The sequence below is a fragment of the Ranitomeya variabilis genome, chromosome 2, assembly GCF_051348905.1.
Source record: "Ranitomeya variabilis isolate aRanVar5 chromosome 2, aRanVar5.hap1, whole genome shotgun sequence".
In the NCBI taxonomy this organism is placed as follows: domain Eukaryota; kingdom Metazoa; phylum Chordata; class Amphibia; order Anura; family Dendrobatidae; genus Ranitomeya; species Ranitomeya variabilis.
The window spans coordinates 1051922547-1051944374 of record NC_135233.1 but is presented as its reverse complement, the minus strand read 5'-3'; the positions used below and the strand labels follow the sequence as shown (position 1 = coordinate 1051944374).

Sequence of the window (21828 nt, the reverse complement as noted above, 5' to 3'; positions counted from 1 at the left end):
TCGGGACTGTACGCCTACAGGAGGAGGACACCTACACTGAGTCTACTATTTCTCCAGTGTCCCTGCAGTTATTTTTGCACATGACAATGTCAGGCCGCATGTTTCTCATGGTACTGGGAGTATCCTGTGTGGCCTAAACATGAGCCCATGGCTGCAGCGTCTCCGGACTTGTCTCCCATCGAGCACATCTGGGACATCACTTGTGACAATTACAAAGCAGCTGCCAGCAGCGGATCTTGATGAAGTGCATTCAATACAACAGAAGATTCCTCAGACGACCATTAATGACATTAGTGACAGCAGCCAAGGCTGTAAGCACAGAGATTTCTGCATATGGTGCTCACACTGCATACTGAAGAAATCGAGATGTATTGAAAATTTTGTTTCCATCGGTAACATGGCTCCATCCGGTGATTTCCATCAGTCCACCACTTTTCCTTCTTGATGTTGCAATTTCAATGTGGAGATGTGTGTGTATATATATGTATATAGATAGATAGATAGATAGACAGACAGACAGACAGACATAGTGGGGTTCAATTATTGCTTTCCCACCAACTGTAATTATTTAACACTTGCAAAGCTTATCTATCGTTTATCGCCTCATGCATCAGGTTTCTATTATCTCTGAATTGTAAGGCGCTTCCTAATATGTTGGCGCTATATAAATAAAGATTATTGTTATTATTATCATCTCTTTGGTTCCAGATGTTTTTAAATTGATCACTTTTGGATTTACAACTTTTTGTAAAGTCGTCAGTAACTCACAAGATCCATTTAGTTGTGGGTATAGGGGGGTAAAAACTACATTTACGCGACCTAGATAGAAGTGTTTTTATTAACAATGCACCAAACGTGACAGACGTTAGAAATACCCGAAGATGCATTACGTCTGATGACTTCAATCCAAACAATTCCATCCAAGAGCAAAATAAATCGGCCGCACTAATCTCCCTAATCACTCGGTAGGGTATGAGAATTGTCAGTGCTGCAGTAAGGCAATCGTCTAGCATTAATACAACTGTACTTTCAGTGGTGAAATCCTTAGCCAAAGTCACTGCTAAATCCACATATTCCATATCTTGGCCTTTTATGTTCTCTCTATTTGGCCAGAGTAGCACATGGCTCCTGTTAGTTGAGCTTGAAATAGGATGCCATTAATGTTTCTGCCACCAGATGGCGGACAAGCACATTATAATTTTCCATCTGTTGCAGAACATTTGGCTGCAATCACAAGTCCATTTCCAAAATGACTGTGACGTTCTAATTGGCTGCTGGTTTGGGAAAGTCAAACACATCATTGGAGAATATTCATTTATTTATTTATTTGTATTACAAAGAATAGCCGAAAATGGCACATGGCGTTCATCTAAATCTGGCCGCAAAAAAATGTAAAATGTTAAACCAGCTTACGAGTACATACGCAGACAGAATTTTTACGCAGATTCTGGTGCGTATTCTGCACAAAATCCCATATTTTCTCAGTGGAAAAAAAATAACAGACGTAAGGGCATGTTCACACGTTAAGTATTTGGTGCAGAAATTTCTGCACCTTTTCAGCATCTGTTGTCACATTGCGTAATAGGCGCATTTTTTAATGTTGTTTTTACACACGTTTTTGGTGTAGATTTTCCCCCACTCTTAGGCCGGCGTCACACTGGCGTGTTTTACCAACGTATGAGAGTCGCAGAAAATACGGATTGCATACGGTACAATGATTCTCTATGGCCCAGCTCCTATCTGCCGTATTTTGCTGATCCGTATTATACGGTCTTGTACGGCCGTAGAAAATCGCAGCATGCTGCGTTTGTCAGCGTATTGCGCAAAAAATGCGCCAATTAAAGTCTATGGGGGCGAGAATAATACGGATTACACACGGACCATGCGTGTGACTTGTGAGAAATACGCAGCGGTGTTCTCTAGAAAAGCCGTCAATTCAGTGCGGTGTACAGTAAAATCACACTAACAGAACAGAATAGAATAGGTAGAATAAATGTGTACACATAGAATAGGTATATATATATATATATATATATATATATATATATATGTGTCAGTGAGAAACATATATATATATATATTTATATTTAATTCAGCGCTAGATAGGAGAAGCCGGCAATTGAATTACCGGCTTTTCTGCTATCTTCTTCACAAACCCGACAGGATATGAGACATGGTTTACATATAGTAAACCATCTCATATCCCTTCTTCTATTACATATTTCTCTTTACTAATGTAACAAGTGTCTCTGTGTAAAATTTGGGGTCTCTAGCTATTAAATTAAAGGAAAAAATTGGCGTGGGCTCCCGCGCAATTTTCTCCGCCAGAGTGGGAAAGCCAGTGACTGAGGGCAGCTATTAATAGCCTAGAGATGGTCCATGGTTATAGGACCTGTTATGATCCTTAGTGGCTGAGGATCACGAATAGACCAGCAAGTGAATAAACTAAGGACAAGCTCTAGGGAGATGGTAACTAAATGATCGCAAATCTGAACCTATCCAAAACAACTAGAGGTAGCCGGTGAACGTGCCTAAAAAATTCCTAGACGTCTCAAGCCAGCCTGAGGAACTAGCTACCCCTAAAGAGAAAGAAAGACCTCGCTTGCCTCCAGAGAAATAATCCCCAAAGATATAGAAGCCCCCAACAAATATTAAAGGTGAAGTAAGAAGAAGGCACATACGTAGGGATGAAATCAGATTCAGCAAAAGAGGCCCACTAGTACTAGAAAGCAGAAAATAGAGCAGGGGTCTATGCGATCAATAAAAAACCCTTACAAAATATCCATCCTGAGATTTCAAGAACCCACGCACCAACTAATGGTGTGTGGGGAGAAACTCAGTCCACTAGAGCATCCAGCAAGCGAGGGAATCACATTTTAGCAAGCTGGACAAGAAAACATGATAAACACTGCTGATCAAAAAATGAGCAAACAAAACTTAGCTTGTCCTGGATGGACTGGGAGCAAGGTAGTCAGAAGGAATCTGAGTAGCACTGATTACATCGACAGCCGGCAACAAGTGGGAGTAAAACAGAGCTATATAGGAACCTCCTAGAGGATAACGAACCAGCTGATAGCCAGAGACCAGCAGGATAACAAACAAAGCCACCAGGGGGAGCCCAAAGCAAAAGTCACACAATACCACCAGTGACCACAAGAGGGAGCCCGAAAACAGAGTTCACAAGAGTACCCCCCCTTAAGGAGGGGTCACCGAACCCTCATGAAAACCCCCAGGGCGATCAGGATGAGCCACATGGAAGGCACGAACCAAATCGGCCGCATGAACATCAGAGGCGACAACCCAAGAATTATCCTCCTGACCATAGCCCTTCCACTTGACCAAATACTGGAGCCTCCGTCTAGAAACACGAGAATCCAAGATCTTCTCCACCACGTATTCCAATTCTCCCTCAACCAGCACCGGGGCAGGAGGCTCAACCGGAGGAACCACAGGTACCACATACCTCCGCAACAACGAGCCATGGAACACATTATGAATAGCAAACGATGCCGGGAGGTCCAGACGGAATGACACAGGGCCAAGGACTTCCAGAATCTTATAAGGACCGATAAACCGAGGCTTGAACTTAGGAGAGGAGACCTTCATAGGAACAAAGCGAGAAGACAACCACACCAAGTCCCCAACGCGAAGTCGGGGACCCACACAGCGACGGCGGTTGGCAAAGAGCTGAGCCTTCTCTTGTGACAACTTCAAATTGTCCACCACATGATTCCAAATCTGATGCAACCTATCCACCACAACATCCACTCCAGGACAGTCAGAAGGCTCCACCTGACCCGAGGAAAAACGAGGATGAAACCCCGAATTACAAAAAAAAGAAGAAACCAAAGTAGCAGAACTAGCCCGATTATTAAGGGCAAACTCGGCCAACGGCAAAAAAGTAACCCAGTCGTCCTGGTCAGCAGAAACAAAACATCTTAAATAAGTCTCCAAGGTCTGATTAGTTCGCTCAGTTTGGCCATTCGTCTGAGGATGGAAGGCCGACGAAAAAGACAATTCAATGCCCAACTTAGCACAAAAGGTCCGCCAAAATCTAGACACAAACTGGGATCCTCTGTCAGAAACAATGTTCTCAGGAATCCCGTGCAAACGAACCACATTTTGAAAAAACAGTGGAACCAACTCGGAGGAGGAAGGCAACTTAGGCAAGGGCACCAAATGGACCATCTTAGAAAAACGATCACACACCACCCAGATGACAGACATTCTCTGAGAGACAGGGAGATCTGAAATAAAATCCATGGAAATGTGCGTTCAAGGCCTCTTCGGGACAGGCAAAGGTAACAGCAAACCACTGGCACGAGAACAGCAAGGCTTCGCCCGAGCACAAATTCCACAAGACTGCACAAAGGAACGCACATCCCGCGACAAGGAAGGCCACCAAAAAGACCTGGCCACCAAGTCTCTGGTACCAAATATTCCAGGATGGCCCGCCAACACCGAAGAATGAACCTTGGAGATGACTCTGTTGGTCCATCTATCCGGGACAAACAGTCTCTCCGGTGGACAGCGGTCAGGTCTATCCACCTGAAACTCTTGCAGCACACGTCGCAAATCTGGGGAGATGGCAGACAAAATCCCCCCTTCTCTAAGGATACCAGCCGGCTCTGAATCTCCAGGAGAGTCAGGCACAAAACTCCTACAAAGAGCATCAGCCTTCACATTCTTCGAACCCGGCAGGTACGAGACCATGAAATCAAAACGAGAGAAAAACAACGACCAACGAGCCTGTCTGGGATTCAGCCGCTTGACCGACTCGAGATAAATCAAATTCTTGTGGTCAGTCAAGACCACCACACGATGTTTAGCTCCCTCGAGCCAATGTCGCCACTCCTCAAATGCCCACTTCATAGCCAACAGCTCCCGATTACCGACATTGACATTCCGCTCGGCAGGCGAAAACTTTCTTGAAAAGAAAGCACATGGCTTCATCACAGAGCCATTGGGGCTTCTCTGCGACAAAACAACCCCCGCTCCAATCTCGGAAGCATCAACCTCCACCTGGAAGGGAAGTGAGACATCTGGCTGACACAAGACCGGAGCCGAAGAAAACCGACGCTTCAGCTCCCGAAAGGCCTCCACAGCCGCAGAAGACCAATTAGTCACATCAGAACCCTTCTTGGTCAAATCCGTCAAAGGCTTAACAACGCCAGAAAAATTAGCTATGAAGCGACGGTAAAAATTAGCAAAACCCAAGAACTTCTGAAGGCTCTTAACAGATGTAGGCTGCGTCCAGTCATGAATAGCCTGAACCTTGACTGGGTCCATCTCAATAGTAGAAGGAGAAAAAATGAAACCCAAAAAAGAAATCTTCTGGACTCCAAAAAGACATTTTGAGCCCTTCACAAATAAAGCATTGTCACGTAGGACCTGAAAGACCATCCTGACCTGCTTAACATGAGACTCCCAATCATCCGAAAAAACCAGAATATCATCCAGATAAACAATCATAAACTTATCCAGATATTCACGGAAGATGTCATGCATAAAGGACTGAAAGACTGAAGGAGCATTAGAAAGTCCAAAAGGCATCACCAAGTACTCAAAATGGCCTTCAGGCGTATTAAATGCAGTTTTCCATTCATCACCCTGTTTTATACGCACAAGGTTATATGCACCACGAAGATCTATCTTGGTGAACCAACTAGACCCCCTAATGCGAGCAAACAAATCAGTTAACAATGGCAAAGGATACTGAAATTTGACCGTGATTTTATTCAAAAGGCGATAATCAATACAGGGTCTCAGGGAACCATCCTTTTTAGCCACAAAAAAGAATCCTGCACCAAGAGGGGATGAGGACGGGCGAATATGTCCCTTCTCTAAAGACTCCTTTATATAACTCCGCATGGCAGCATGCTCCGGCACAGATAAATTGAAAAGTCGTCCCTTAGGAAACTTACTACCAGGAATCAAATTTATAGCACAGTCCCTATGAGGAGGTAGAGAATTGAGTTTGGGCTCCTCAAATACATCCTGGTAGTCTGACAAAAACGTAGGGACTTCAGAAGGAGTGGACGAAGCAATTGACACCACAGGAGCGTCACCATGAATTCCCTGACAACCCCAACTTGACACCGACATAGCTTTCCAATCCAGGACTGGATTATGAGTCTGCAACCATGGTAGACCCAACACGACGACATCATGCAAATTATGCAGTACAAGAAAGCGAATCACCTCCTGATGAACAGGAGTCATGCACATGGTCACTTGTGTCCAGTACTGAGGTCTATTCGTAGCCAATGGTGTAGAATCAATACCCCTTAGTGGAATAGGGAATTTTAAAGGCTCCAAATCAAAACCACAGCGCCTGGCAAATGACCAATCCATCAGACTCAGGGCGGCACCTGAATCTACAAAAGCATTAACCGGGTAAGATGACAGGGAACAAATCAGGGTAACAGACAAAATGAACTTAGGCTGTAAAGTACCAATGGTGACAGATTTATCGGTGAAGTAAGAAGAAGGCACATACGTAGGGATGAAATCAGATTCAGCAAAAGAGGCCCACTAGTACTAGAAAGCAGAAAATAGAGCAGGGGTCTATGCGATCAATAAAAAACCCTTACAAAATATCCATCCTGAGATTTCAAGAACCCACGCACCAACTAATGGTGTGTGGGGAGAAACTCAGTCCACTAGAGCATCCAGCAAGCGAGGGAATCACATTTTAGCAAGCTGGACAAGAAAACATGATAAACACTGCTGATCAAAAAATGAGCAAACAAAACTTAGCTTGTCCTGGATGGACTGGGAGCAAGGTAGTCAGAAGGAATCTGAGTAGCACTGATTACATCGACAGCCGGCAACAAGTGGGAGTAAAACAGAGCTATATAGGAACCTCCCAGAGGATAACGAACCAGCTGATAGCCAGAGACCAGCAGGATAACAAACAAAGCCACCAGGGGGAGCCCAAAGCAAAAGTCACACCATACCACCAGTGACCACAAGAGGAAGCCCGAAAACAGAGTTCACAACAAGGACCCCCCTGGCTAAAAACATCTGCCCCCAGCCACCCCAGAAAAGGCACATTTGTAAGATGCGCCTATGCTGGCACTTAGCCCCTCTCTTCCCACTCCCGTGTAGCGATGGGATATGGGTTAATGTCACCTTGCTATTGTAAGGTGACATTAAGCCAGGTTAATAATGGAGAGGCGTCAATAAGACACCTATCCATTATTAATCCAATAGTACGAAATGGTTAATAAAACACACACACACACATTATTAAAAAGTATTTATCTCAAGTCGCGGTGATGCGCTTTCTGCTGGATGAACTCATATGAACTCGAGCCTGGGAACTTTTCAGAATATTTTCTCACGCTCAAGTTCATATGAGTTCATCCAGCAGAGGGCGCATCACCGCGACTCAAGGTAACTACAGCACATTCCCCTGCATTCCATTCATTCACCAAGTTTTACAGGCAGGAGCACAGCTGCATTAGCAGAGCTCCTGGGTGTAAAATGATTTAACCCCTTCAGATGGATTTACAGCGTGGGACAAGACTGAACGACGGAAGGTATGGAATATTGTTGTTTGTTTTTTTAACTTTATTTCAGGTGACAAGGGTCTTCAGGTGGATTAAGAGTATAATAAAATATTACAACAACATGTGTCTTTATTTCATTAAAATACTTTTTAATAATGTGTGTGTGTTTTATTAACCATTTCATACTATTGGATTAATAATGGATAGGTGTCATAATTGACGCCTCTCCATTATTAACCTGGCTTAATATCACCTTACAATAGCAAGGTGACATTAACCCTTCATTACCCCATATCCCACCACTACACGGGAGTGGGAAGAGAGAGGCTAAGTGCCAGAATAGATGCATCTTACAGATGTGCCTTTTCTGGGGTGGCTGGGGGCAGATGTTTTAGCCAGGAGGGGTCCTATAACCATGGTCCCTCTCTAGGCTATTAATATGTGCCCTCAGTCACTGGCTTTACCACTCTGGCGGAGAAGATTGCACGGGAGCCCACGCCAATTTTTTCCGGGATTTAACCCTTTAATTTAATAGCTAGAGACCCCAAATTTTACACAGAGACACTTGTTACATTAGTAAAGAGGAATATGTAATAAAAGAAGGGATATGAGATGGTTTACTGTATGTAAACCATGTCTCATATCCTGTCGGGTTTGTGAAGGAGAGAGCAAAAGCCGGCAATTGAATTACCGGCTTTTCTGCTATCTAGCACTGAATTAAATATGAATATATCTATATATATAAGAGGCATCGTGATTACTCGCTAATCCCGCCCCCTGCACAGTAGCTCCGCCCCCCACATCACCACACATAATTCAGCCCCCACCACATTATTACACACAATCCCGCCCCCAGCATATTACCACATACAATCCTGCCCCCACCACATTACCACACACAATCCTGCCCCCCACCACATTACCACACACAATCCCGCCCCCCACCACATTACCACACACAATCCCACCCCCCCACCACATTACCACACACAATCCCGCCCCCCCACCACATTTCCACACACAATCCCGCCCCCACCACATTACCACACACAATCCCGCCCCACCACCACATTACCACACACAATCCTGCCCCCCCACCACATTACCACACACAATCCCACTGTAATAATTATAGGGGATAATTCAGGAGACTCTTTGCGTGGAACAAGACAACAGGACACAGTTTTATAAGTGGTAAAGTTTATATTATCACATGGTGATTCAAACAGGTGCAGAGAGAAACTCAAGTCCACAACACTTGGTGCAGATAATAAACGCAGCTTAGCAGTCAATAGGAAACTTCAGAGGTAGATGCAAACAAACGGAAAGTCTATGAAGCACAGTTATTCTTGAGGAAACTTGACACGAATAGATCCTTGACTTAGTCCAGACACAGATAGATATGCTATAAGGCAGTTCAAATCATATCTTAGCTCAACCAGGGAGGCCTGGTTAATAGTCTCAGGTTTTGCAGAGCAGCAAACAGCTTACATGTCCAACAAATGCAGATGGAAGTAACACGAGCAGCAGATGAAGGAGGATTACTGAACACTGGTGTATGCAGCAGGAACTCAGAGCAGAGTGGCAGGATCTCCAACACAGGTTCACAGGAGCAGGTGCAGGTGCAAGGCCAGGGAGTAATCAGGAGCTGGATGCAAAGCAGAATAATCTAGCACAGACTGAAGGCTGGGGTGGAGTTTTATAGCAGGAAGACAAGTGAACATGAGACCAAAGACGCCATGTTGGAAAAGGGCAGTAATGCACAGAAGGTAAAAAATGTTCAGAGTCCTGACACCCACCCCCTCACCACATTACCACAAACAATCCCGCCCTCCCACCACATTACCGCACACAATCCCACCCCCCACCACATTACCACACACAATCCCGCCCCCCACCACATTACCACACACAATCCCCCACCACCACATTACCACACACAATCCCACCCCACCACATTACCACACACAATCCCGCCCCCCACCACATTACCACAAATAATCCCGCCCCACCACATTACCACACACAATAATTACCACACACAAAAATTACCACACACAATCCCGCCCCTCCACCACATTACCACACACAATCCTGCCCCCCACCACATTACCACACACAATCCTGCCCGCCACCACAGTACCACACACAATCCCGCCCCCCCACCACATTACCACACACAATACCGCCCCCCACCACATTACCACACACAATCCTGCCCCCCACCACATTACCACACAGTCTCGCCCTCCACCACATTACCACACACAATCCCGCCCCCCCACCACATTACCACACACAATCCTGCCCACCCACCATATTACCACACACAATCCCGCCCCCCAACACATTACCACACACAATCCCACCCCCCCACCACATTAACACACACAATCCCACTCCCCCACCACATTACCACACACAATCCCGCCCCCCCACCACATTACCACACATAATCCCACCCCCCACCACATTACCACACATAATCCCACCCCCAACCACATTACCACATAATCTCTCCTCCCACCACATTACCACACATAATCCCACCCCCCCAACACATTACCACACATGATCCCGCCCCCACCACATTACCACACATAATCCCACACCCACTACATTACCACACATAATCCCGCCCCCCACCACATCACCACAGATAATCCCACCCCCTGCACAGTAGCTCCGCCCCCACCCCATCACCACACATAATCCCGCCCCCCACCACATTACCACACATAATCCCACCCCTCCACCACATTACCACACATAATCCCGCCCCCCCACCACATTACCACACATAATTCCGCCCCCCACCACATTACCACACATAATTCCGCCCCCCACCACATTACCACACATAATTCCGCCCCCACCACATTACCACACATAATTCCGCCCCCCCACCACATTACCACACATAATTCCGCCCCCCACCACATTACCACACATAATTCCGCCCCCACCACATTACCACACATAATTCCGCCCCCCCACCACATTACCACACATAATCCCGCCCCTCACCACTTACCACACATAATCCCGCCCCCCACCACGGTACCACACATAATCCCACCCCCCACCACATTACCACTTATAATCCCGCCCCCCACCCACTATGTCAAGAACAGCATAGTACCGAGAGGACTGCGTATTACCCTTTTGCCAGCACAAAGGTGCAGATCTCCCCAATTAATGAGCAAGTGGGAGAAAGAGGCAACCGCAAGCTCCCTAAGACTGATGCAAATTCTCCTTAATGAGGAGAAGTGTAACTTTGAAGTCCTGAACGGGAAATTAAAAGAGCAAATTGAGATCACAAAAAAATTTAGCACAGAAAGTGATTTTGGTGCTAAAGAGATAGCTCTGCAAAACACAATTGAAAAATTCCAATATCATCTGAAGGAAAGGAAACACAAGCAATTTTGTAGAGACCTACAGGACTTCAAAGATAACAAAATATACCAATATTTGGGGAGCAGACAAGATAGGGAGAGAGAGACGGACTACTCCTCGACTGAAACTGAACATTCAGATACTGATACAAAACAGAGGAGTTTTAGAGGGCGACAAAGGGGAAAACATAGGGGCTTTTCTGGAAAGGAACGTTATTCCTCCTCTTCTCCAAGGGGGGGTTTTTTAGACCGGGTTTACCCTCTACGGAGTCGGAACAACAACTTCTACAAAGAATAGATACACAGGTTATTAATCTATTACAAAGACAGATTACAGAAGTAGAAATGGGGGTCCTTAGTAAAGGGCTGTCCTTTGTACCTACAACAGATATTGCTATATTTGATATAGTGAAAGATGTTAATTTGTTTGTGAGGAAATTAAGATGGCATAAGTTCTTTAAACAAAAAGAAAAGAAATTATGCCAAGAATATAACATCTCCCCTGACCTGCTTTCTGATGTTCAAACTTTGGCCAATTTAGATGAAATAGTTCCGTCCTCTATGGGACATGGTCCCTTTACTTCCCTAAAGAATTCTAGCACAAAAATGCCACCACCAGGGGGAGACATTTCTGCAATTGATATTTTTCTCAACTTAGTTACTAAAGAAATTAACCCCTTCCCGACATGTGACGGAATAGTACGTCACATGTCGGGACCCCCGCTTTGATGTGCGCTCCGGCGGTGAGCGCACATCAAAGTCGCGACATGTCAGCTGTTTTTTACAGCTGACATGTGCGTGCAATAGCGGCGGGTGAAATCGCGATCACCCGCCGCTATTAACTAGTTAAATGCCGCTGTCAAACGCAGACAGCGGCATTTAACTACCGCATCCGGCCGTGCGGCCGGATATGAGCGCATCGCCGACCCCTGTCACATGATCGGGGGTCGGCGATGCTCCTCCATTGTAACCATAGAGGTCCTTGAGACCTCTATGGTTACTGATTGCCGGTGGCTGTGAGCGCCACCCTGTGGTCGGCGCTCACAGCACACCTGCAATTCTCCTACATAACAGCGATCTGATGATCGCTGTTATGTAGCAGAGCCGATCGGGCTGTGCCTGCTTCTAGCCTCCCATGGAGGCTATAGAAGCATGGTAAAAGTTAAAAAAAAAAAGTTTTTAAAAATGTGAAAAAAATAAAAAAAATATAAAAGTTTAAATCACCCCCCTTTCGCCCCAATCAAAATAAATCAATAAAAAAAACCCCAACCTACACATATTTGGTATCGCCGCGTTCAGAATCGCCCGATCTATCAATAAAAAAAAAGCATTAACCTGATCGCTAAATGGCGTAATGAGAAAAAAATTCGAAACGCCAGATTTACGTTTTTTTGGTCGCCACGACATTGCATTAAAATGCAATAACGGGCGATCAAAAGAACGTATCTGCACCAAAATGCTATCATTAAAAACGCCAGCTCGGCACGCAAAAAATAAGCCCTCACCTGACCCCAGATCATGAAAAATGGAGACGCTACGAGTATCGGAAAATGGCGCAATTTTGTTTTGTTTTGTTTTTTGCAAAGTTTGGAATTTTTTTTCACCACTTAGGTGAAAAATAACCTAGTCATGTTAGGTGTCTATGAACTCGTAGTGACCTGGAGAATCATAATGGCAGGTCAGTTTTAGCATTTAGTGAACCTAGCAAAATAGGCAAGCAAAAAACAAGTGTGGGATTGCACTTTTTTTGCAATTTCACTGCACTTGGAATTTTTTTCCCGTTTTCTAGTACACGACATGCTAAAACCAATGATGTCGTTCAAAAGTACAACTCGTCCCGCAAAAAATAAGCCCTCACATGGCCAAATTGACGGAAAAATAAAAAAGTTATGGCTCTGGGAAGGAGGGTAGTGAAAAACGAAAACGGAAAAACGGAAAAAGCTCCGGGGGTGAAGGGGTTAAAGAGATAAAAAAAGCACAGGGACCACGTAATCTGTCCAAAGAACAAATGACTGCACTCTGTAATTTGGAAAAGGACACATCCATAGCGATAAAACCCTCAGACAAAGGGGGAAACATTGTCGTTATGGATGTAGAACAATATAAAAACATGTGTCTGTCGTTGCTGCAAGATGCCTCAACATATGAGATAGTTAGAAACACTATGACATCAGTTTCCTTGGATAATCTTAGAGAAATCTTGTTGTCAGCAAAAACAAATAAATTAATAAGCCAAGATGAATACTCTTTCCTCCTCCCTCAATATCCGGTCATGGCTACGTTTTATAGTCTCCCAAAGGTCCATAAAGGATACCCCCCCTTAAAGGGGAGACCCATAGTATCTGGGATCGGGAGTTTATGTCACAATATAGGAACATATGTGGATGACGTTTTGAGACCATTTGTAAACATATTGCCGTCATACATCAGGGATACAACGGACCTGCTTCTAAAATTGGAAGGGGTACCAATTGATGCAAACACAATGCTGGCTAGCATTGATGTAGAGGCCTTATTTTCATCCATACCACATAATAAAGGGATAGGAGGTGTCAGGCATTTCCTGGGTACTAGGGGATGTCAATATGACCAACACAATAATTTCATTCTGGATCTTTTAGATTTCTCCTTAAAGAATAATTTCTTTTCCTTTGATGGAAGAACCTACCACCAGCTCAGGGGCACCGCTATGGGCAATCCATCTGCACCAAGTTATGCAAATTTGTTCCTGGGCTGGTGGGAGGATACAATCGTTTTCTCAGAGGATTTAAGTGAATTCACGAAATGTATAGACCTTTGGTTAAGGTTTATAGATGATGTCTTCATTCTCTGGAAGGGCACGAGGGAAATGTTTACATCATTTGTTGCCCTTCTCAATATTAATGAGATAGGACTGAGATTTACTTCAGTTTTGGAGGCGCGAAGCTTACCATTCCTTGATGTTCTGATTAGTAAAACAGTAAATGGAGACACTCTGACCACATCTATTTTCCGAAAACCTACGTCGACTAACTCCCTATTAAGGTGGGACAGTCATCATCCCACGGCACAGAAAAGGGGAATCCCTAAAGGTCAATATTTAAGATTAAAACGGAATTGCTCTGACAGCAAAGACTTTAAAAATAAGGCTGATGATTTGAGGGGGAGATTCCAAAGAAGGGGATATCCCGATCGGATATTGAGGGAGGCGTTTCATTCTGCACAACAGAGACCAAGAGAAAACCTGTTGGTGCCAAAAACCAGGAATGAGAATAGTCAAGGACCAATTCGGTTAATCACTACTTTTGATAATGGAGCGGCAGCAGTTAAAAATGTCCTGTTGAAACATTGGAATGTACTTCAAATGGATGAGGATATAGTGGAGGTTATAGGTGAGACACCACAAATAACATACAGGAAGGGTAGGTCTCTAAAAAACAGATTAGTACATAGCCATTTTAATAAGTCCCAGGATAAAAAAACTTGGCTGCCAGAGAAGCCAAAAGGGTGCTTCAAATGTGGAAGATGCGTGGCCTGTAGGTCAATACAATCAGGTAGGGAATTTATAAATGACCACACAAATGAAAGTTTTGGGATCAAACACTTTATCAATTGCAAAACCACGGGAGTCATCTATAAGGCATCATGCTTATGTGGAAAGTCATATGTGGGAAAGACAACAAGGGAATTTAGGAGAAGGGTTAGAGAGCATATTGGAGACATATGCAATGGTAGAGATACCCCACTAGCGAAACATGTCAACAGTTATCATGGGGGTAAAAGTGAAGTTATTAAATTTATTTATTTTGACAAAGTGGAACCATCAGTAAGAGGTGGAAATTATGACAAGATGATTTTGCAAAGAGAATGTAAGTGGATCTTTTGGTTAGATACGCAGCAACCATTAGGTTTAAACGAACAGCTAAACTATAGCTGTTTCCTATGAATGAAGTATCTTGACTCATTGTTCCCCCCTTCTCCTTTTCACCTGATATTGTCACATAGCGAGGTATTCGACAGATTATAAGGAAACTAAGCCTATAAAACAGATTTGTAATAAGTTTATCATGCTTAATTGTATTATAGAGAGTTATACTGAGCTGTATTCACAGTAGATATCAGTATTAATATTGATCCATTAGTAGAACGAAAGCAGAAGATATAGACCTGAAAATATCTAGGCTACAGACTAATAGGAATTATTGGTATGGTGGTGGTTTGTCTTATTTTGTATATTATATAAGAATTGGCGTCAGAAATTTTGGTTATTTAGATGGCTTCTCTTAAATAAGATGTGCACCCAAACACTGACCTATATACAATTATAAATAGAGGCTTTATAGTTAAACAAAAGATAAGTTAAAAATATAACTATTTATTAATACTTATCAAAGTGAATAAAGCCTCTTGAGAGATAATTGTGCGCAGGACCGGCCATCATGTGACTAAGAGAGGCGGTTCAGATAGCGCATGCACTATTATGGTTCCTAGATTAGGTAAGACAGTGCTGCAATGGAAAGGAGATACTTGATTATAGGACCTACGGTCAGGTGACCGGGAGGTGCAGTGTGAGACACGCATGCGCAGTGATCAATAGCAGATCGAGTACAGGACCTGCGGTCACGTGACCGGGACATGTAGCGCTACTAGCGCATGCGCAGTAATCATTTACGGACCGCAGCCCCTGCACTATAGACGCCTGATGAGCAGGTATGTGAAAACATGGTGGGTGACTGACGAATGAGAGGGTTTGATGAATGAAGTAAGGGAAGTGATGTCAGACGCCGTGGGAGTGGAATACTATCCACCACTTATTTAAGGACAGCATATCCTGGAAAGACAGAGAGCACTTTCCCGATTGAGGGGCACCGACCACACCAGTCGGTCTTCAAGTTGCACGTGCTATTGCAGGCAACTTCCTGAGCCTATTCAAAATTTCCCCTGATGAATTCCCCGTAACGGGGTAGGAAACGCGTTGGGAGTATACATGCTATAGGGAGGCTACATTTGTCATGGGTATCCTTTTGAGCAGGATGACATTCGGGTACTGCCCTTGTTAGGGCGGGAGATATACAGGGGCACGACAAGGAGATTTAGACCCTAAGCTCCCCCCCCCCATAACTATATATTTATATCTTCTTCATCCTGCTGATGCGGTTTTTTTCTAAAAGAATAAGCCAAAAAGAAATGAGAAGGAAATACTCATATGGGTGAGATTGAACCAAAACCCTTTTTTACTTGAGCACTGGTTATTTTGAGCACTTAGATTTCTTTATGCTGTTTGTGTATTTTTAAAAAAAGCTTATTAAATGTTATGTTTTAGTATTTATGGAGGTTGACCATGCTGTAATATATATACTGTTGCCTATGGGTCAGTTAATGGCAGAATTGATTATTCTAGTTCCTTAAGCTGAATTGTCCCCCACCATATTACCACACATAATCCCTTACCCCATCACATTACCACACATAATCCCGCCCCCCACCACATTACCACACATAATCCCGCCCCCCACCATATTACCACACATAATCCCGCCCCCCACCACATTACCACACATAATCCCGCCCCCCACCATATTACCACACATAATCCCGCCCCCCACCACATTACCACACATAATCCCGCCCCCACCACATTACCACACATAATCCCACCCCCCACCATATTACCACACATAATCCCGCCCCCCCACATTACCACACGAGGCTCCGTCCTCACACATTACCACACGAGGCTCCGTACCCACACATTACCACACGAGGCTCCGTACCCACACATTACCACACGAGGCTCCGTACCCACACATTACCACACGAGGCTCCGTACCCACACATTACCACACGAGGCTCCGTACTCACACATTACCACACTAATCCAGTTTGCTTTTGATTTTACACTGTGAATAAAATGTATTAGTATTATTCTGATTTTTAATTATTATTAATGTTATTAACTTCATTTTAAGTTAATTTACCACCTGCGTAAGCGCTATTGAATGTTGTCATTATTTACTTTAGTTTAATCACTAGCAGCGTTAATTAGATAGCAATGAGCGTGCCGAGCATTAGCTGGCTGGAAACAGCTAGTATATCGCCGTACGGAAGCCATACGGATGACACACGGATAAATTTGTGGGTAAAAATCGCATCCTCGCATTGAATATGGAACAGTGTTTTGGGACAATTACTGCGTATTACGGCCGTAAAAAGCGGACCGTATTTCCATACGCTGAGTGTGACGCCGGCCTTAGGATGTGTTCACATGCTGCGTGTTTGCTGCGTTTTTTAAAATGCTAATTTTACGGTAGCAGCAAAAGCTATGAGATCTCAGAAATCTCCTGCACACATTGTTTATTTTTTCCTGACTGATTTGGAAAACTGCTGGGTTTTTACAAACTGCAGCATGTCACTTCTTTCTGCGTATTTGCAGCATTTTTTCACCCATAGGAAACAATGAGTAAGTGCAAAAAACGCAGCAAAAAACACAGGTATCAGGTTTTGCTGCGTTCTGAAAAACGCATTTTAAAATTTGCATTAAAAAAGCAGCAAAAAGGCAATGTGTGAACATAACCTTATGGGTGAAAACTGCAGCAAAAACGCTGAACGAATCGGCATAAATAAGGGACATGTGCATCATACATCGGGATTCTTATGCACTGGCATCAGGAAATCTGCGCAGCAAAAAAAGCAACAAATTCGCAAAGTGTGTACGGCCCTAAGGCTATGTTCCCAGGATCAGCGGTTTACGCGACCTATTTCACTTAACGGGTGCAGAAAATCCATAGCATCAAAAACTCGTGGGAACGGAGCCTCACTTAGGGTATCGTACACACTGAGTATTTTCAAAAGATTTCTCAGCAGAATGTTGGCAGGTAAACACTGCGTAAAATAAGCATTTTTTTTTTGCATACGTTTTTATGCGTTTTTTTCTCACTTATTTGAATGGGTGAAAAATGCTTGAAAAACACTGAAAGGATCGGTGTAAATTCATATGAGATTATAGGACTGAAAAAGAAGGAAATATTGCAGAAAATCCACACGTGGCATGTTGTGATCCCAAAAGAATAAATGACGTACGATCAGGTCTTTACTTGCGCCAATTTTTTCATGGATACAATAATTGTGCATTTGATTAGCAAAGATATTAAAATATATAACAAAAAATATTTAAAAAAATTAAAAGGAAAAAAAATTATAAAAAAATTACAGTAAATTTGTCAAGAGGGGACAGCGCTGCCTCACTGTGGCCACTCCTGGGATGTGCAGAAAGTTACCAAATTGTACCAAATTCACTGTTTTTAATAAAACCAAATAGAAAAACTGATAAAATATTGTGAAAAAACTTTGCAAAATAAAAAACAAACAGATAAAACATTACAGAAAATCTGCAACAAATGTATTAGGCAATGTTCACACGTTACCTTTTTGCAGCTTTTTTTAATGCAAAGTTTAAGCTGCTTACAAAAAGAATGATTTACTTAGTTTTTGCTGCGTTTTTGGTGTTTTTTTTCTTGCGGTTTTGTCAGGGTACATTTGTCTCTTGTGCGTGCTGATGAAGTTTAGTGCATGAAAAAAATTCTGATTCTACTTCATCAGGTTTTGGCAGCAAAAACGAAGCAAAATTTGATACCTGCGTTCTTTGCAAGGTTTTTTCAGCATTTTTTTGCTCTTTTACAAATCAGTCAGAAAAAAAAAAACTGTGTGTATGAAATTTCTGAAATCTTTTAGACTCTGCTGGTAAATTTTTGCTGAAAATTTGCGTGAAAAAAATGCACAACAAAGTGCTGCAAAAATGCACAGTGTGAACATAGCCTTAAAAATTATGATAATGGCTGTGAAAAAAAGCATCAAAATTCACCCTGCGAAAAAAAAAAAAAAAAATTTATTGTCACCAGAAAATATTTTTGTGAAGCCCAGGCTCTGGTGTGTGTTCACACATGACAGATGCACTGCAGATTTTTCTGAGTGGATAATCATTACAATAGCAGGTTTTAGTAAACATAATCCACAGAAAAAGTACGGAATTTTTCTTGGAAATTGACCTGCGGCAATGCTGCGGATCTTTACTGCGGGTTTCACCTTTTGATGATGCAAATGGTGAAATCCACGGCAAATCTGCATGTAGAAGGTGGAGGAACTTTTCTTTTATTATTTTTCATCAGTAAAAAAAAAACTGAGGAAGCTCTGACCAAACTCAGATGAAACTCGCTCCGTTTTTCTCGTACATCAAAAAACTGACATTTGAATGAGGCCCGACCAGCTAAGATGTCAACATGGTTTCATCCTTGGCAGTGAAGGTTGCAGATTTTTTTTTTCCTAGTGTATCTGCGCATTTTATATGTAAATTTTGCTATGGATTTTGTTGCAGATTTTGTGCAAAATTCTTCCATCCCATTGCAACGATTAAAATCTGCGCTTATTAAAAAATAAAACACAACAAACTTGGATCAGATTCTGCTCCCAGAAATACACAGCGTGTAGATTAGAATAAGTTAAAACTCATCCACGTAAAATCCGTATCAAATGCTGAAGGTGTGAACACAGCCGAAAGGGTGAAATCTGCGCCAAATCTGCAGCATGTATGAAAAAAAAGATGGAGGCTTCTCCTATGATATAATCCGTGAAATATGGAGAGCACACGGTCGGCATCGGAGCGCTGTCCGATTTTTTTTTTTTTTAAAGGAAAAACACATATGCAAATTTCCTCATCTTTTTCAAGTCTCTGAGGTAAAATCCGCAAGTAAAATACATATTGACCACTTTTTGACAGACGTCTTTTTTTTGTGGAGGATAAACTTTTTAAAATCCCACTCACACGATTGTTTTTTGAGCTGATGTGCGTTGCTGCATATCAATTCCTTCAGTGTTTTTTTTCACTCAGTAATTTTTCCTGTCACCATTATGCGTTTTCCATGCAGAAATAAACAGACGCTGCAAAGGAAAAAAAAAAGCAGTGTGTGAACATACCAATTAGGCTCCCAAGTACATGGTTTTTTTTCCACTGGAATTTTTTCACAGTGGGCTGAGGGTTCCACTTTTGCTGGAACGCTTTATTGCAGTGGATTTTCCTCACAGAAAATGGCGGCATTGATGCTACATGGAAACGCGGCCTTTCTGACACTACCAGAGAAGCCACTAGTCGTGCTCAGCAGTTATTGGTAACATAAGGCCGGGGGCCTTCATTAATTAGGATAATCTATGGCAGCATTTAGTAATTAGGTCAATTAGGTGAGTGCTTTCATATAGGAGATTGGCCGGGAGCAGCCGCACAGTAGTATCTGCCTGGTCCTAGTCACAGAGGAGAGCAGCGCAGTATGACGTGTGGACGCTCTCCGCTTCTCTTGTGGTAACTTAGTGTAACGTCTTGTGAGGGGATTGTCTGGTTCTACCTGACAGGTCCCTGGCTGAGAAAATGACATTACTGTTCAGGTAAGAAGTGGGCATGTCACTGCCAGGACTCTAGGATTTCTCTGTGGCCATGTTTTCCTGGGCTTGCTTATCAGTAGGAGCTTTGCAGGTCATTGGTCTGGTGGCCACAGATTACTGACATGTCCACTGGACCAGGATCCTACAAGTCTTGTTGCTCGACTCCACCAGTGAGTGATGGTGCTTCTATGATCTATACATCATGACTTTACCAGGCTGCTTGAGATGTCTGCTCTAGGCTTGTAGGACTCACTTATGACCCCACCATATTCCCCCAGCATGTAGTGGGGATGAGAAGTGTCTGCAACTTACAAAAACGAATTCATTCAGAAGTTATCTTCTACTCCTAAATGGGGTGGTTATCTCCCTAATTGCCAGTGGTCTGACTACAGCTTTACCCCGTACTCCATTCAGATGAGCTCTGTAGGCCCCATTCTTGATTGCTGATTTAGCCACCACCCTGACCTCTTAACTTTTAGTGGGGGGGGTAATTGTAAACCCTTTAAAGCAAGTGATCTGGGATGTTTAAGTTGTGTTTTTTTTTTTTTGTTTTATTTTCTTTTTTAGCCCCATTGGGTTAAGAACTGATGGGTAGCTGCTAACTACATGCCTGTTGTGCTGGTCGCGGACTGTTCCTTCTGGAATTTCTGCTTCTTTGACATGTCAGCATAGCGGCTCTGTGGATGGAGCGTCACTGCCAACATTGTGCAGTACAGAGATGTTAAATCGGCATAATGAAGGCAGTGATGCCCCATCCACAGAGTAGAGCGGAAAAAAAGCAGATGTTGTATCAATGTGATGCCATTGGAAACCGCATCGGCAGTCCTGACAGAGCTGAGTAGGCTGAGATCAGAGCCAGGCAGGACCGGAAGGTAGTTTGCAACTACCTGCCTGTAAATTCTTAAGCCCATAACCAAAAAAGTTTGGTAACCCCAGTAAGGACTTGTGCCACCTAATACCTACTGTTATGCTCTGAATGGTCCATATTGATGGATTCAATACTGGATACAATTGGTCCATTTGTACCAGATACCCCCCTGGTTACCCAATAGCCTTTTTATTATGGAAATGTCATATATGTTAGTTTACTTGACACGCTACATCCCTTCAGCAAAAGGTTATTGCAAGGTAATATCTCAACTACAGATAGTGTAACTTTTTTTTTCTTTTTTTTTTTTTAACAAATGTTAGTTGCTATTTATGTTGGCTTTACAACCAATTTGGTGCAAACAACCATAGGAAGAAAAGAGAATATTTGGGTTTTCTGTAAAGCTAGACTATTGGCTGTGCATCCAAACTGGTCATGGGTTAAAATGCAAACATCTCTGCATTTCTGTATGTCCAGGTTCGGCTGAACATTTAAAGAAAGATAGGGGGCCCAGACACTCGTTGTTTACCACACTATCCTCTGCATAACAGTGCAGCAAACACTGCCTCTAATCAGCAGTAAGATGATCAGTGCTGCTGTTCCCACTCTGTCAAATGAGTGTAAGCCAGCAACTGTGACCGGC

The 21828-nt window shown here is 43.2% G+C and overlaps 1 protein-coding gene across 2 annotated transcripts in view; it reads left to right on the top strand.

Moving 5' to 3' along the window:
- The first annotated feature begins 20158 nt into the window (after positions 1 to 20158).
- The window catches only part of LOC143808613 (zona pellucida sperm-binding protein 2-like), a 28675-nt gene continuing 27005 nt past the window's right edge, over positions 20159 to 21828 (top strand). The window contains exon 1 of one of the 2 annotated variants that reach the window (XM_077291467.1): positions 20159 to 20320. In XM_077291467.1, the coding sequence (XP_077147582.1) occupies positions 20304 to 20320 (17 nt within the window). In that variant the 5' untranslated portion in view covers positions 20159 to 20303. The remainder of the gene's footprint in view (positions 20321 to 21828) is intronic. The other variant, XM_077291465.1, reaches the window with a different exon arrangement.